At 33.4% G+C, this 15,331-nt stretch overlaps 1 protein-coding gene across 5 annotated transcripts in view; it reads left to right on the forward strand.

The window, feature by feature from the left end:
* The window catches only part of CCDC88A (coiled-coil domain containing 88A), a 118,409-nt gene that overhangs the window by 27,516 nt on the left and 75,562 nt on the right, over positions 1-15,331 (forward strand). For all 5 annotated transcript variants that reach the window (XM_027620946.2, XM_027620947.2, XM_027620948.2 and 2 more), the window contains exons 3-5: positions 3,654-3,762; positions 10,220-10,289; positions 12,198-12,256. In XM_027620946.2, the coding sequence (XP_027476747.1) occupies positions 3,654-3,762; positions 10,220-10,289; positions 12,198-12,256 (238 nt within the window). The remainder of the gene's footprint in view (positions 1-3,653; positions 3,763-10,219; positions 10,290-12,197; positions 12,257-15,331) is intronic.

The raw sequence follows: 15,331 nt of genomic DNA on the forward strand, positions 1-15,331 counted from the left end.
CTCTCTAGTTTACTTTGTTATAAAAATCCAGTTTATATACATATGCAAAATATGTGTCAGTTGACTTTATGTTATTGATAAGACTCTGAGCAACAGTAAGCTATTAGTAGTTAAGTTTTGGGAAAATCAAAACTTTTATGTGGATTTTGGTTGTGCAAGGGATCAGCACTTCTAATCCCATGTCATTCAAGGGGCCACTATATTTATAATGGCTTTTTAAAAGTTCTTGTCTGGGTGCCTGGGTGGCTCAGATGGTTAAGCATCTGCCTTCGGCTCAGGTCATGATCCCAGGGTCCTGGGATCGAGTCCCGCATCAGGCTCCCTGCTCAGAAAGGGGCCTGCTTCTTCCTCTCCTTCTGCTGCTCCCTCTGCTTGTGCTCTTTCACTCTCTCTGTCAAATAAATAAATAAAATCTTTTGAAAAAAAATAAAAGTTCTTGTCTGCTTTTACCATGATCTCTTTCATTTCTGGGTCTGTTTCTATTGACTTTGCATTTTTTTTTCTTGGTCATGAATCACTTTTTTTTTCCCCCTTTCTTTTAATGTCTAGTAATTTTTGATTGTATAGTGGACATTTTGATTATTACATTGTGGAGTGTCTAGATCTTATCCTCTAAGGAGTGATGAATTTTGTTTTGGCATGTTGTCAAGTTGCTTGTAATTAGCTTGATCCTTTAAAGGCTTGTTTTTTAACCTTTGTTGGGGAGGTTCTGGAATAGTTTTTACTCAACTGCTAGATTATTTCTACTTCTAAGATACTTTTCTGAGGTTTCTCTACTAAATGCTCTGGGTATTTATAAAGGTCTCTTTTTCACTCTGGCTGGTTAGAACTTGAATTTCTCTCTGCAGTTTGTGAGCTTTAGTTGTTATTTAGCTTATAGCATTCCTGTGGTTGTCCTCTACTCAGCCTTATAGAATTTAGGGTATACATGCACAACTTAGTATTTAGCCAAAATCTTCACAGCATATATTTGGAGTGCTCTTATATATTAGGATAGTTCCCTGTCTCTAGTATTCTTCTCTGAAAATTTTAGTTACTTCAGTTTCCTTGAACTCTAAGTTTTGGGTCCTTAAGTTCAGTGAGACTTGGGATACCCCTCCCAAGATCTCATTCTGTAAAGTGCCTCACTGCTTCACTAAAGAGAACCTCGTGAGGGATTATAACATTGCATTACCCACTGTCCAAAGTCTGAAACTATTATTTCATGTTTTGTACAGTTTTCTAGCTCTTTATGGCAAGAGGGCGAATTTGATACTAGCTGTTCCATCCTATTTGATATTTTAGCTTACTTTGGTTGTATTATTTTCTCATCTAATGTTGTGAACAATCTCACTGAATATGGTTGAACTGATCCAGTGTTGGGGGTTGACTGTGAGTTTGGTCACATGACAAAGGATCAATATGTTGGGAGTGCTGGCAAGAGAATAGTTGAAGTAAAGCAATAATTCTCAGAGTATGGTTTGAGGATCCTCTCAGGGGTTCCATAGGGTCTTTCTACTTCGAAGTACATATCTGGGTAAGGCTAAATTTTCTTAATGTACATGAACCAGAATACCACAAACAATAGATGAATGCAGAAACAAAGATGAGCAAGCCTGTTTTTCAAGTTTAAACTAGATATTAAATAGATGTGTAAAAATGGTAAAACAATGCTACTCTTCTCACTAATTTTTTTACTTTGATACTTTTAAACATGTAATTTATTATTTTTAAAATGAGTTAATAAGTAAATAGCCATGAAAGCTTCTCAGTTTTAATTTCCATTACAGTAAATATAGCCACAAAACCAAAAGTTGTTTGGAGCCTAAAAGTTCGAGAATTATTAAAATAAAGCACCAGTCTAATCTGTCTGGGGAAGGAACTGAAGGCATTAGGAGTGTAATGGACTAGGTAAAAAAGGGAAGGATTAAGGAATGAGAGGTTCTATTCAGTTCCTCTTCTCCATTGTATAAATATCAGTTTCTTTACTTCTCTGCATTCTTGTGTGGAGGTGTGGCAGTTAAAGTCATAATCCTAGGGCAGTACTGTGTCCCAACAACTGCTTAGGTTCTTGCTTTATGATACTATGCGTTCAGCCCTTGCATAGGGAATCCTGATTTAAGGTCTGCCATTTCACTTGGCCATGTCCTTCTCCAGCCTGACTGCTTTCCCCTAATGAGGAACTAGCTCATACCTGCTTATGTTCTGGCATCAACTTCCTTCTGTTCTAGTGCCACTAACTTGTACTTGGATTTCCTATTCTTCTTAAAAAGAACATAAGTGAGTATTTGTCTCTGTTTGGCTTATTATCAAATGTCTTCAACGTCCATTTGTATGTTGAAAATGGCAAGATCTCCTTTCTCATGGCTGAATAATAATTCTAATATATATATGTATATATATGTATATGTGTTTGTGTGTATATATATATGTATATATGGTATGTGTGTCTCGCATCTTTTTTGTGCATTTATCTGTTGATGGACAGTTAGGTTGTTTCCCTGTGTTGGCTATGTAAATAATACTGCAGTGAATATGCAGGTATCTTTTCGAAATTCTGTTTTCATTTCCTTTGGTTTATATATTGAGAAATGGGGTTGCTGGATCATATGGTAGTTCTGTTTTTAATTTTTTGATGAATCTCCACAGTGGTTGTAACAATTTACATTCCTAACAACAGTGCAGAAGAGTTCCCTTTTCTCCACATCCTTGCCAACACTTGTTATCTCTTATGTTTTTGATGTAGCTCTTTTAACAGATGTGAGGTGATACATTTGATTAGCGTTTTTTTGATTAGTGATGTTAAGTACCTTTTAATGTACCTATTGGCCCTTTGTAGGTCTTTTTTAGAAAAATGTCTGTTCAGTTCCTCTGCCCATTTTAAAATCAGAGTGTTTGGTTTTTGCTGTTGAGTTGCATGAGTTTTTTATATATTTTGTATATTAACCCCTTATCAGATATATGATTTGAAAATATTTTCTCCCATTCCCTAGGTTGCCTTTTTATTTTGTTGATGGTTTCCTTTGCTGTGCAGAAGCTTTTTAGTTTTATGTAGTCGCACTCGTTTATTTTTGCTTATATTGCCTTTGCTTTTGGTGTCATTGAATTTTACATTCTTAACCATGGTCTGTTTTTCCTCAGTTTCTGCTGCCTCAGAATCATTCAACCATTTGCTTTCATTGAATCTGTAAAGTTTACCCAAGATTAGAGTATTAACCTGTGTCATGACTGTGCCCGCTCAAATATAGTCCCCATTATTCAGTGAGGAGATACAGCATTTCTTGGTTATTAGCTCATATTTTTATATTTTTGGTTAAAATAGATTTATTTTGGGTGATGGAAATATATATATTCAAAGGAACTAAGAGGTTATTCATCCCAGGAAGGTAGAGAAACAAAATGAGAATGAAGGGCAATATCTGACTTAGTTTCAGATGTACTTTGCCATTGTCTTAGAAATATCAAATGCATTTATATTAATTAGAAGCATAGAACACATGTCAAAAAAATCATCTTCCTTTTGGATTGTCTCTGTCAATTCATATGGATATATAATTTTCTTAAAGAAAAAATGTATAAAAAACATTTTTATGTTTATTTTCGGTCATCTGTTGGTTGATAGGTATATTTTAATATAATTTTAGTTTAAAGCATCTTTTTTTAATTTCTTACAGTAATCCTAAATCGGAGAGTCAGAGAGTAAATAAAAAAGTCAACAATGATGCCTCACTTAGAATTCATAATCTTTCCATTTTGGTGAGACAGATAAAATTTTATTACCAGGTAAGTGATCCTTTTTTTTTTCATTTAGTATTTTAATAAATGCTTGTGTATTCACATTTTTGTGTGATAACAAAAGGTGAGTATCACTCACCTAACATATACTAAATGCTTATGATGTGCCAGATACTGGTTTATTCGCTAGAGATAAAGCAGTATTGATATAATTTATTTCTTATGCAATATTAAAGATACAAGCAAGCACTTCATAATTATCTAATTTTAAAAATAATTATTGTATTTTATGAATTTTTAAAACCAGTTCCCAGTTTCTGAGGGCTTGAATAATGCAACACTTTGTTAAGCTACTTGAATTATACCTTTGAAAAGTATACTTTTTGTTGCCCTTTTTAAAACTTAAATTGGATGCATATTTCAGAGTTTAAATATGAGCATTCTCCAGGCTATCACTATACCTCTAAGAATCACTATAGCTGCATCACACAAATTTTGGTATGTTGTATTTTTTTTAAATGTTTATTTTTGTACATTTTCTCATTTTTGTTGTGGTTTCTTATTCCACTTGAGTTATTTAGAAGTATGCCTTTAGATTTCTGAACATAAAGTATTTTTCAAGCAGTCTTTTTTTGGTTTTTATTTTTGATTAAAGAATATGGTTTGTATGATACTGATTCTTTGACATTTGTTAATAACTTGTCTTGGCCTATTATGTTGTCAGTTTTTATTAAGGTTTGATGTGTGCTTCAGAAAGATAGGGATTGTCCAGTTGTTTGGGTGCAGAGTCAGAGCAAGCTTGTTTATTAATTGCATTTTTCAAACTTTTGTGGCCTGATTAATTTTGTCTCTTGATCTATCAGTTATTGAGAAGGGGAAGTTGAAGTCTCCCATTATGATGATAGTTTTGTCCAGTTTGCCTTTATCCACTTGAAAGCTATGTGACTAAATGCAAATGAGTTTTAAATTTTTTAATTATTATGGAGAATTATACCATTTATAAGTAATTGTTTCCACATATTTTTTTCTACTGGTTTAAATCTTTTTCACCTTCCTTCTGTTTTTTTTAAAGGCCACTCGGAATTACACCTTCCATTCTTACCCTAGCAAAGGCCAAAATTAATATCTTTACTCTTTTATGGAATAGTACTATGATCTTAGAATACTTTAACTCATTATTCCCCTTTATGATTTTTTTAAGCTCTTGTCTTGTAATTTAGTTCTTTTTTTTAAAACCCCATAAATAAGATATTAAAAGTACTGTTAAAGAAATAGAATCCATGTTCCGTTAGATCAAGCTATGTGTTTCCCCCCCCACTCATGATTTTCTTTTGTGTCTTTGGTATCATTTTTTTACTGAAGTATATCCTTTAAATGTTTATTTAGAGAGGGCTTTTTGATGGTAAAGTTTCTCAGTGTTTATTTGTCTGAGAATGCCTTTATTTTACCCTTGTTCTTGAAAGATAGTTTTATTGGGTATGCAGTTCTTTGTTAACAATTAGTTTTATCTCCGTCTTTTGCATATTTTATTCTTCTATTTTGGGATTCCTTTTTGTTCTGGAGAAGTGAGCTATCAGTCTAATTTTTGTTCTTAGGTTAAACTGTCTTTTTTCTCTTTTGGCTGCTAATATTCTCTTCTGAAATCTCTTTCCTATTCTGTTCTTCAGATATTACTGTTACATGTTTATTAGACTTTCTTATTCTATCCCCCATGTTTGTTAAACTCACTTTTTACCTTATCAAACTTGTGCTGCATTCTGAGTATTTTTTTCAGGACTGTCTCTCCAGTTTGCTAATTTGCCTCTAATATATGTCAGATCTTCTGTTTAACCCACTGATTAACTTTTGACTCAGTAATTATATCTTTCCTTTGGAGAAGGTCTGTTTGAGTCTTTTTATCTTTGCTTTTTCGTTTTATCATCTTTTAATTCCTTTATTTCTTTAGAAATTAAAACACTTTTCTATTTTAGATTTTATGCCTGATAATTCCAAAATCTGAAGTCAGATCTGTGGGCATCTGAATACACCTTTTGTTTTCAGCTTGCTGTTTCTTATGGTAGTGGTGGCAGCAGTGACAGTGGTGGGGGTGTGTGTGTGTTAACTGTGACCTTATTTAGGGTGGAAGGGGATTTATCTGTGGGAATACTTCTGTGTCTGGGCCAAGGATGTATTGCTCCAGAGAGGATTTGTTTCATTTGTGCAACCAACCCAGAACCACTTTAATTTAAAGTAGCTCTATATTATTTTAGAAGCAATACTTACATACTATAGAAAAGTAGAAAAAATGAGAAAATACAAACATAGTTCCAGTGCCTGGAGATTACCAGTATTAGCATCTGAGTATATGTATTTCTGGATCTCTTTCTCTGCATTTATGGGTATGTAAATTATGTATGTATGTGTTTGTGTTTTTTTTTTAAGCTGGTACTACATTATTGCAAATCCTTAGGGAAATAACCCTCCTCAGTCTCTACTAAAGGCCAAGAAAAACATCTTATTTCTGGTCTTCCTTTGTAGGGTTCAATTTTTTTTCTGTTTTATCTTTTAACTGAGGATTATCTTTTTATTTATTTTTTTAGTTCAGTCATTTGAAAAGAATTTTTTAAAAATTATCCAGCATTTTTGGATTCCTTCCTTCCTTTCTAATATCTAGTACTCCTTGTTGCCAGAAATAAGTCTGTGCTAGATTTTTTATAAACTTTTTGTATTATTTGCCAGTATTCCAGCTATCGTCTTCCTCAAGTTGATTTGAGTAAATAAAACCTCTATTTTGTCTTTTAATGTTTCATCAGTATTTTTAGATTTGAAACAAATGAGTAAATTAAGTGATACAGTGATTTGACAGTCATCAGTTTCGTTCTTATTAAAACAATGCTAGATTTTTGGTTTTATTTATTTATTTTTAAAAAATTTTTAAAATATTTTATTTATTTATTCATGAGAGACAGAGGGAGAGAGAAGCAGAGGGAGAAGCAGGCTCCCAAGGAGCAGGGAGCCCGATGCGGGACTTGATCCCAGGACCCTGGGATCATGACCTGAGCCGAAGGCAGATGCTTAACCATCTGAGCCACCCAGGCGCCCTCTAATCACTTTTCTAACAAACTGAAGTATGTTTACTAGTTCATATGCATATATATTATCATCCTTAACCCTTCAATTAATTTGTTCCTCCTGCTGAAAGTCATATTTATCTTGGGCTCATTTATGTATTATTTTCCATTTCTTTTCTTTTTTTTCTTTTTTAAGATTTTATTTATTTGACAGAGACACAGCGAGAGAGGGAACACAAGGAGGGGCAGAGGGAGAGGGAGAAGCAGGCTTCCCGCAGGGAGCCCAATGCATGACTCGATCCCAGGACCCTGGGATCATGACCTGACGCATAACGACTGAGCCACCCAGGTGCCCCTATTTTTCCTTTTCTTTAGCACCTTAATGATGAGCATCTTTAGAACTAGGTGAAGTCTGAGGATATATAATAGAGCTTTAACAGTAGCAATCAGGTTTTTTAAGCCTCTAATATCTTTTATGTCTTCTATATTTTTGATGTTACTTGTAAGATTAGAATAGGGAAATAGGAATTTTTACAAAAATGTAACCAGAATCCTGTGAAGAACCCATAGAACCAAATGGAGATTTTTAGAATAATTTAGTTTTTTTTTTTAATTTGTGTACTTTTTAGCTGCCTTGCCTAATATTAGAACTTTCAGACATAACAAACTTAATACTTAGAAGTAAAGTAAAAGTAGAGTAGAAAAGTAGATTTTCTCCTATTAACTAATATTTTGTAACCTTTATCATTTAAAAAATACCTTTATACTTTCATTTTATTTCCTACCCTTCCCAAGAAAAGTCACATACATAGTCATGGAACTTTCATTTAAGCCTAGGCATTCGGACTGTACTCCACCAGCATGTTATGCTAGGTATCAGATTCTACTATACTAAAGTACATTTTTAGATACATGGAGATAATTTTAAATTTAGCAGTGTCCTGTAGCAAGTGTATCATCCAAATATAATAGAATTTCACAGTGTAAAAGTGAAACACATGAGGTCATTGATGAGACCATATGGTGAAAAAAATCTATGAGATTGGCTTTCGTCTTTGTGAAGAGACTGAATTAGCATGAGGCATGGGGTAACAGAGTAGGCAGAGAGTAGGGAGCCAACTGAGGAAGAGGGTGGAGGAACAAGGTAACGACCATATTGAAGATTTTTTATCTGGACAGTTTCGTTATAACCATGTACCAACATAGGATATTACATGGTAAATCAATATAATAAATTGCCTTGAAAAGTTGATGTTTTCTAGTATGATTTATCAATTTTCACTCATGTTACCCCGAAATAAAAGGTGTAAATGAGAATTAATCTTTTATCTTGAAATAAAGCTTTTTTCTAATAATTCAGGATCTCTTAGAATTTAATGCCTCCTTTTATGATACTGAATTTGAATGTTCTTTGTTCAGACTTAGACTATCCACTAAATGGGATAGAGACAAAATAGTGATTGCTTTTTTTATATAGCTCTTATTTATGATTTCTCTTACATATGTACAATGATAGTACTGATAATTTTGCTTCAAGGCAAGGAAACTAAAAATAAGAAAAATTAGAAATTTATTCCCTTAAGTCCATTTAGCTGTTACCTACTTAGCTAACAGCATATTCCATCTTGAGGTAACTTGCTTTGAATTGGAAAATTCATTTATTAAATAACCAGCCTCGGTCTCAGTCTTTGGAGTAAATGATTTTAGCAGGTTTGACACTTACTCTTAATTACTTATCTAATCAGATACACATACAGAGTATATACTTTTTCTTTAAATGTATGCATGTTTTTGGTAATAGTTTTCAAAGGGCTAGTAAATATAATGCTGAAGAAAATGTTTTGAAACTTTCTCATGCATACCTATAAGGAATTAAAGATAAAAGGTTAATTCTAATGAGCCTTTGGTACATGTCACATACTGGCTGTGGGAAAATGCTTTATGTGATCTAGAATTACACAGCTTAAAAAGCAATACAAGTTAACTTTTCATGGTATTTGCTCCCTCATCATAGTATTAAGTAAAGAGTGACTCAGAAAGAAATAATTTTAAAAACTTCTTAGTAACTAGTTATGTCTGAATATGTAGTGAAAGCCAAATTGTAAGGACATTCACTGTTATTTCTATAATCTTGCAAAGATTTTGGTAGTATCACAGGACACCAATCAGTCCTGTAGTCTACTTCATCTCAGACCCTTTGTAGCATGCCATTATTAGTAATGATAGACACATTGTGTTCCTTCATTTCCTCAAAAAAGGGGTAGGATAAATGGAAGATGCATAGTTATTACCTAAAATGAGTAATATGAAAGCATTCAATTCTTTCTGAATCACCCTGTACTATCAGAATGTATATATATTCTTGTCACTGAAAGTTTGACAGAAATCTAAGTAAAACATCTGTTGTAGATAGAAGGGAGAAATAATGATTGAGGAAGAGTTCACAGGCATGAAATGATCAGAAGACACAATTTTTAATGAAGTAACTAGCTTCCTTAATTTTAATAGAGGTTTTTATTCCCTTAAAGGGAGGTAACAAAAGGTCAAAAACGTACACATGCTTGATCTTTTATTGAGGAATGATGTTTAAGTATCTAACACCTAAAACTCAGATTTCCAAATAAATATTAGACCTGTTCTACTTGGACACTTATTTTGTAGGTATTATTTTTTTTAAGATTTTATTTGAGAGACAGTGATTGAGAGAGAGCGAGCACGAGCATAAGCAGGGGCAGAGGGAGAGGGAGAAGTAGACTCCCCACTGAGCAGGGAGCCCAATGTGGGGCTTGATCCCAGAACTCTGGAATCATGACCTGAGCTGAGGGCAGACGCTTAACCAACTGAGCTACCCAGGCGCCACTATTTTGTAAGTAATAGATGTGTTATTAAGTCTAGCTGACATTTTAATTTTTGTTACTTAATTTATTAACTTAAAGTTACAAAAAGTTTAAGATCTTAGTGTCTTTTTTTTGCATTTTTTAATTTTTTATTTATTTTTATTATGTTCAGTTAGCCAACATATACTACATCATTAGTTTTTGATGTAGTGTTCAACGACTGTTTAGTTGTGTATAACACCAGGGCTTATCACATTACATGCCGTCCTTAATACCCACCATCTGGCTGTCCCATCTCCACATCCCCCTCCCTTCTGTAACCCTCAGTTTGGTTCCCGGAGTCCAGAGTCCCTCATGGTTTGTCTCCCTCTCCGATTTCTTCCCATTCAGGTTTCCCTCCCTTCCCCTGTGGTCCTCTGTGCTATTCCTCATGTTCCACATATGAGTGAAACCATAAGTCTTTTTAAGACCTTGGATAACTTTTTTCACCTTTTTAAAAGTTTTTTAATTGCAGTATAGCATATCTACAGAGAAGTGCACAAATGGTAAGTTATAGCTTGTTGATAATTATCTAGTCAACATTACCCATATAACAACCTTTGGGATATCTTTTTACAGGAGACTTTGCAGCAATTGATCATGATGTCCTTGCCAAATGTCTTAATCATTGGCAAAAATCCTTTTTCTGGTAAGTATTAAGATTGGCGTAATGTGATAATAGTCTTTGTGTAATACTATAATGCTTATCAAGATCTTGCCTATTTATATGAACACAGTAGGTTTTTCATGACTGTAGGGAAAGTCAGAGGTGATACTCCATTTTGCAGAGAGAAAATAAACAATATTTGTGATGTGTAGATGAGGTCTATATATTACAGACATATATTTTATGTCAAGTCCAGTGTTTTTTTCAACTCTACGAAGTTGATATGTTTCTGTAATGATATTTAGTGTCTCATTATAAACAAGTATAGAAGATAATATGGGTATAAGATTAAAGGAAAAAAGTGATTTTGAAGTAATTTCTAGGTTTGTATTCATATATCTGCTATCTTTCATTGCCAGAGCTGTTTGAATCTAAGATTTTACTGATTGATGTTTAGCTTATATTAAACTACTTCTAAATGGAAAGATGAGAAGCAGTTTTCTTAGATCATTTAAATTATTTTCTTCAGAAGTTTCTGCCTTTTGCCAGATTTTAATTGTGACCTGTTCAGAGATTTGATTTTTAAACAATTAGGGAAATTAGTAGCTACTAACCAATTCAACAACAGGCTTATTCTTTTAGGCTACCCGTAACCCAAATCCGAGTATATCTCCTCCATACCCCACCCCCCATTCTCATTCTAAACAAACAAAAATTAAGTCAAAATAAAAACTAAAATCAAGCACTTATTTTTCCTGAGGAAATTACCACTTAGATGAGGTGAATTAAGAGTTTAGATAGTCTTTAGAGATATTCTGGGATATTTGATTATATAAATTAAAAAATGAAAAAACCTTTTTATATGTAGAATGGAATTATTTTCAGTTTTACATGCATTTAGTAATTACCTACCAAATTATAGAGACCAAGAATATAAAGAAAATGGTCTGTACTCTGGAGGATCTTATGTTTTGGTGAGAGATACATTATTCTAAAAGTTGGCAGATTAGTGAGGGTTGGGGACCATGGTTGGGCGGTTGCCAGGGAAGACTACACTGGGATGTTGGAGCTGTGCCTAGGATTGTGATTAGTAAGTAGTTCCCTAGAGGGATGAGTGTAGGGAAGAAAGACAAGCAAAGAGAGTGACAGAAGTGAAGGCAGACGAGTGTGGATGTATATATATTTGGGGAAGGGTGATTAGTGTGGCTAAGAAAGTAGGTTGTTTGCTGGAGAGTAAGAGGAAATGTTTGAAAAGAAGATTTGGACTTTGTCATAGACGATTGCCCTGATGTTGAAATTTAGCCCAAAGAAGTGACGTTTTTTTGGGGACAGCTGCTGTATGTTTTGAGAAAATCTGAATTGAGTATTGTTCACCAGCAAATATACTGTCCACTTCTGTTACAAATCATTAACTTTATCCAGCTTATTATATACATTCATTTTATCAGCTTTGCTGTAACATTTAAGGTTTTGATCCTCGTATGCCTACACAGTGGAAAGCCATTTAAATTTTGTAGGTAGATGAATCATATAAGATAGGTGTTTTAGAAAGAAAACGCTAATAGGCCTAAGAGAAGCCAGACCTATTAGGAACCATTTGGTTGAGTGTGTGGCATGTCCCTATATCAGCGGTTCATTTGGTACACGGCTGTGGTATAATCATTTATGGAAAACTAGTGGATTTACATAATTAGCATACTTTATCGCATAAAGCCTTGAAGGTCATCTTATCTGTGCCGCAGCCCTTCAAAGTTGACATCCTTGCCCATTTCTTCTGCTGTCACCACACTGTGCACACACAGCTGCTTTCTTGACTTCCTCGCTGTACTTGCAGACTTAATCCTTGGGTCAAGTTGTTGTGGATGTTACCTTTAGAAGGGATTCTACCAATGTAAGAAAGAGAGTTGAACTAAAGTAAAATGTAGTACTTAGCAATCGTTTTTATTGCAGAACAAGGCACAGAAGAAGTTAAAAAGTTGCTTTTACTTTTACTGGGTTGTGCAGTTCAGGTAAGTTAAAATATTTCTTTGTATTTTCATTTTAATAACTTTGTATGTTTTTTCAGGCTCTAGTTTCTGAAAGACTTAAAGATGGGCTATTGCTTTTTCAAAGTCTATGTTAGGAACTTTTAAATAACTATAACCTTCTAAGGAGATTTTGAAGGAAAACACTTATTCTCTTATTTTATTTCAAACTATTCTTATATTATCAGATAATTGTATTATTTAAAAACATGTATTTTTTTTTTATTTTTGAGGTTTTTACTGGCCCCAAGTTTTTCAGATTTCCTTAGAGGTACTCTTAAAAACTCCCAAAACATCCTTATGATTTATGTGTGCATGTTTGTATGTTACAGAAGGGATAATTAACAACAAAGAGAGGCAGAAATTATGAAATATGTTATTTTGGAGTCTGGATTATTATTATATTGCCCTTTTGATGAGTGATTATAATAATAATAGCAGCTGTGATATATTGAATACCTACTTTGTGTCAGGTATGATTCTTATATAGGTTTTCTTATATCTTTTCTCACATAAGGAGATTGGTGTTTAGGTAGGATGATATTTAAGTTACCCAAATTAAGACACTTGTGAGAGTTGGAAAGGGTACTGTTAACAATTACAGTGGAACTGCATGTGTAAACTGAGACTGTCCCTGACAAACCAAGATGGTTGCTCGAGATTCATATTGCCAACAGGCCAAAGAGTTAAATATAAACTCTGGTCTGACTTCAAAACCTACTTCTCTGTGTTGATTTTTCCTTTAATTGGCCAATTTTGGATAAGTGATTACAGTGTTAAACTATCTCAGTTATTTTTGGAATGATTTTATTTGTAAACAAATACTGTGACCACAAGTAATTTTTTACATACATATGCCAGAAATTATAATTCCAAGAGAGTGTGGCTTTTAGAGCTAACTGCGTGGGAGGTATAGACTTACACGGTGCATGTTATTAAAGTTTCATGCTCTGTAATATGCAGGTGCTTACTTCATAATTGATTAAATATTCAGTAAAAATAGTGTTTGTGGTCATTGCTATTATAATTTGGTCATCAGATCCTAAATTAGAAACACAGTCCTTAATTATTTACAGTCTTGAATACTGTATTTGCTTTTAAAAATACCCTCTATTGATGGATGTTATGTAAATTTAAATAACATAGTGACAGCATAAATTTGTTTGTAACTTCTGGTTACTATTTGGTTGTTATTTCTGGTTACTAAAATTGACAGTGGGAGTGGAGCAGAACTAAGGACTTTCTCTGAACAGTTTAGGGAAAGCCTAAAATATTAAAGAAACCATCATGAGCTGTGCATTGTGTAAGACTGATGAATCACAGACCTGTAGCCCTGAAACAAACAATACATTATATGTTAATAAAAAAAAAAAGAATTTAGATTTCATCCTGTCGGCATTTGGGAGCCACTGACGCTAATGACATAAAATGTGTAACAGTCAGAATCTCCTGTCAGCCTTTAACTGTCTATATGAACAATTAGGAATCTTTGTTGATACTGAAGAGCTAAAATGTACTTCAGGACAAAACCAATCAGCTAACAAGTATTGTTTGAACACTTTCTAGAATGTAATCTCTATTACAGAAAATCTATCCTTGTGTAATTCAGTAGGTTAAAAGTCTAATGTTTAATATAATATGTAAGTTTAGCATAAATATGTTTTTCCACATCAGGATTAGTTTTACCTGTTATACTTTGTGATTCGTAGGTAGAAATAGTAAGTTAAAGTTTGCTGGTATGATACTAAAGTCCAAGAATTCAGTGGGCCGCAAGTTTTAAAAGATACTATATTCATGAAAAGAAATAGAAATGGAAGGAGGCATAAGGAAATTGGGAACAAATTGTTTCTTTCGAAGAAGAAAGTATGAAATTCTTAAGGGGAAGTAGCATTCAAAAACAGTAAATTAGTCACTGTCAAAAGATCTTACAGAATAAATTTATAATTAAGACTTTTTTATCCTTGATTATACATAAATCCACAGGAATAACTTTGAATACAAAGAAGACTGTTCAAGGCAAGGGCTTAGATATTTCCATTATTGACTAATTAAACCAGTCCAGTTCTACCAGAATCTTTTCAAGTGGGTAACACATCTTCTGAACCAGTTCTGAGCATCAGCTAAAATTTTTATGGACACATAGTTCTGCATCCCAGCCATGAGATAGTTGAGAGATTCTCAAGCTAAATCATCCTACACAGAAGGAAAAATGTTTGTAGTGTATGTTATTTACAAATATTTTTCTTCAAAGACAATGTAAAATTCAGCAGACCTTAGTTTTATATTAGTACTGGCTATTCAGTATCCCAAAAATATTATTTATTTTGGGCTTTCGCAAGGTTGCATAGTGTTGAAAGCAACTGAGTGTCAAGTGTGACTGGAATTAAAATTTTGACCTTTATGTGTGCCCTCACAAGCAATTCTGACACTAGTATTTGATTCAGAAAACTATTTTTGAATTTGGTCAGCTTGAGTACTATAGCCTGTTGTTTTCCTACCAGTTATCTGTAAAGCATCCTAAAAATTAGCATTTTAGAACATTAATCATCCCATTACATTTTGGGGAAATAAAACAATACATAGCTTCTAGCTGAGGCATTTTTTTTTTCTGAGAATACATGAAAATAGCAAATGTAGCTTAATATAAAGAGGGAATTTTTTGCTGATATTGTTTTTTTATTTTTTTTAGTCGGGAAAATTTATAAATAAAATTCACCATTTTACTACATTTTTAAGTGTACAGTTCGTTAGCATTAAATACATTCACATTGTTGTGCAACCATCACCACTACCCATCTCAGAACTTTTCTCATCTTCCAAAACTGAAATTTTACACCTGTTCAACAGTAACTCCCTGTATCTCTTTTACTCCCAGCCCCTGGCAACCACCATTCTCCACTTTCTGTCTTTATGAATTTGACTACTCTAGGACATAAGTGGAATCATTCAGTATTTGTCCTTTTATAACCGACTTATTTCACTTAGCATAATGTCTTTAAGGTTCATCCATGTTTTAGCATGTGTCAGAGTGTCCTAAATTTTAAGACTAAATAATATTCC

The sequence above is a fragment of the Zalophus californianus genome, chromosome 8 (assembly GCF_009762305.2).
Source record: "Zalophus californianus isolate mZalCal1 chromosome 8, mZalCal1.pri.v2, whole genome shotgun sequence".
NCBI lineage: Eukaryota > Metazoa > Chordata > Mammalia > Carnivora > Otariidae > Zalophus > Zalophus californianus.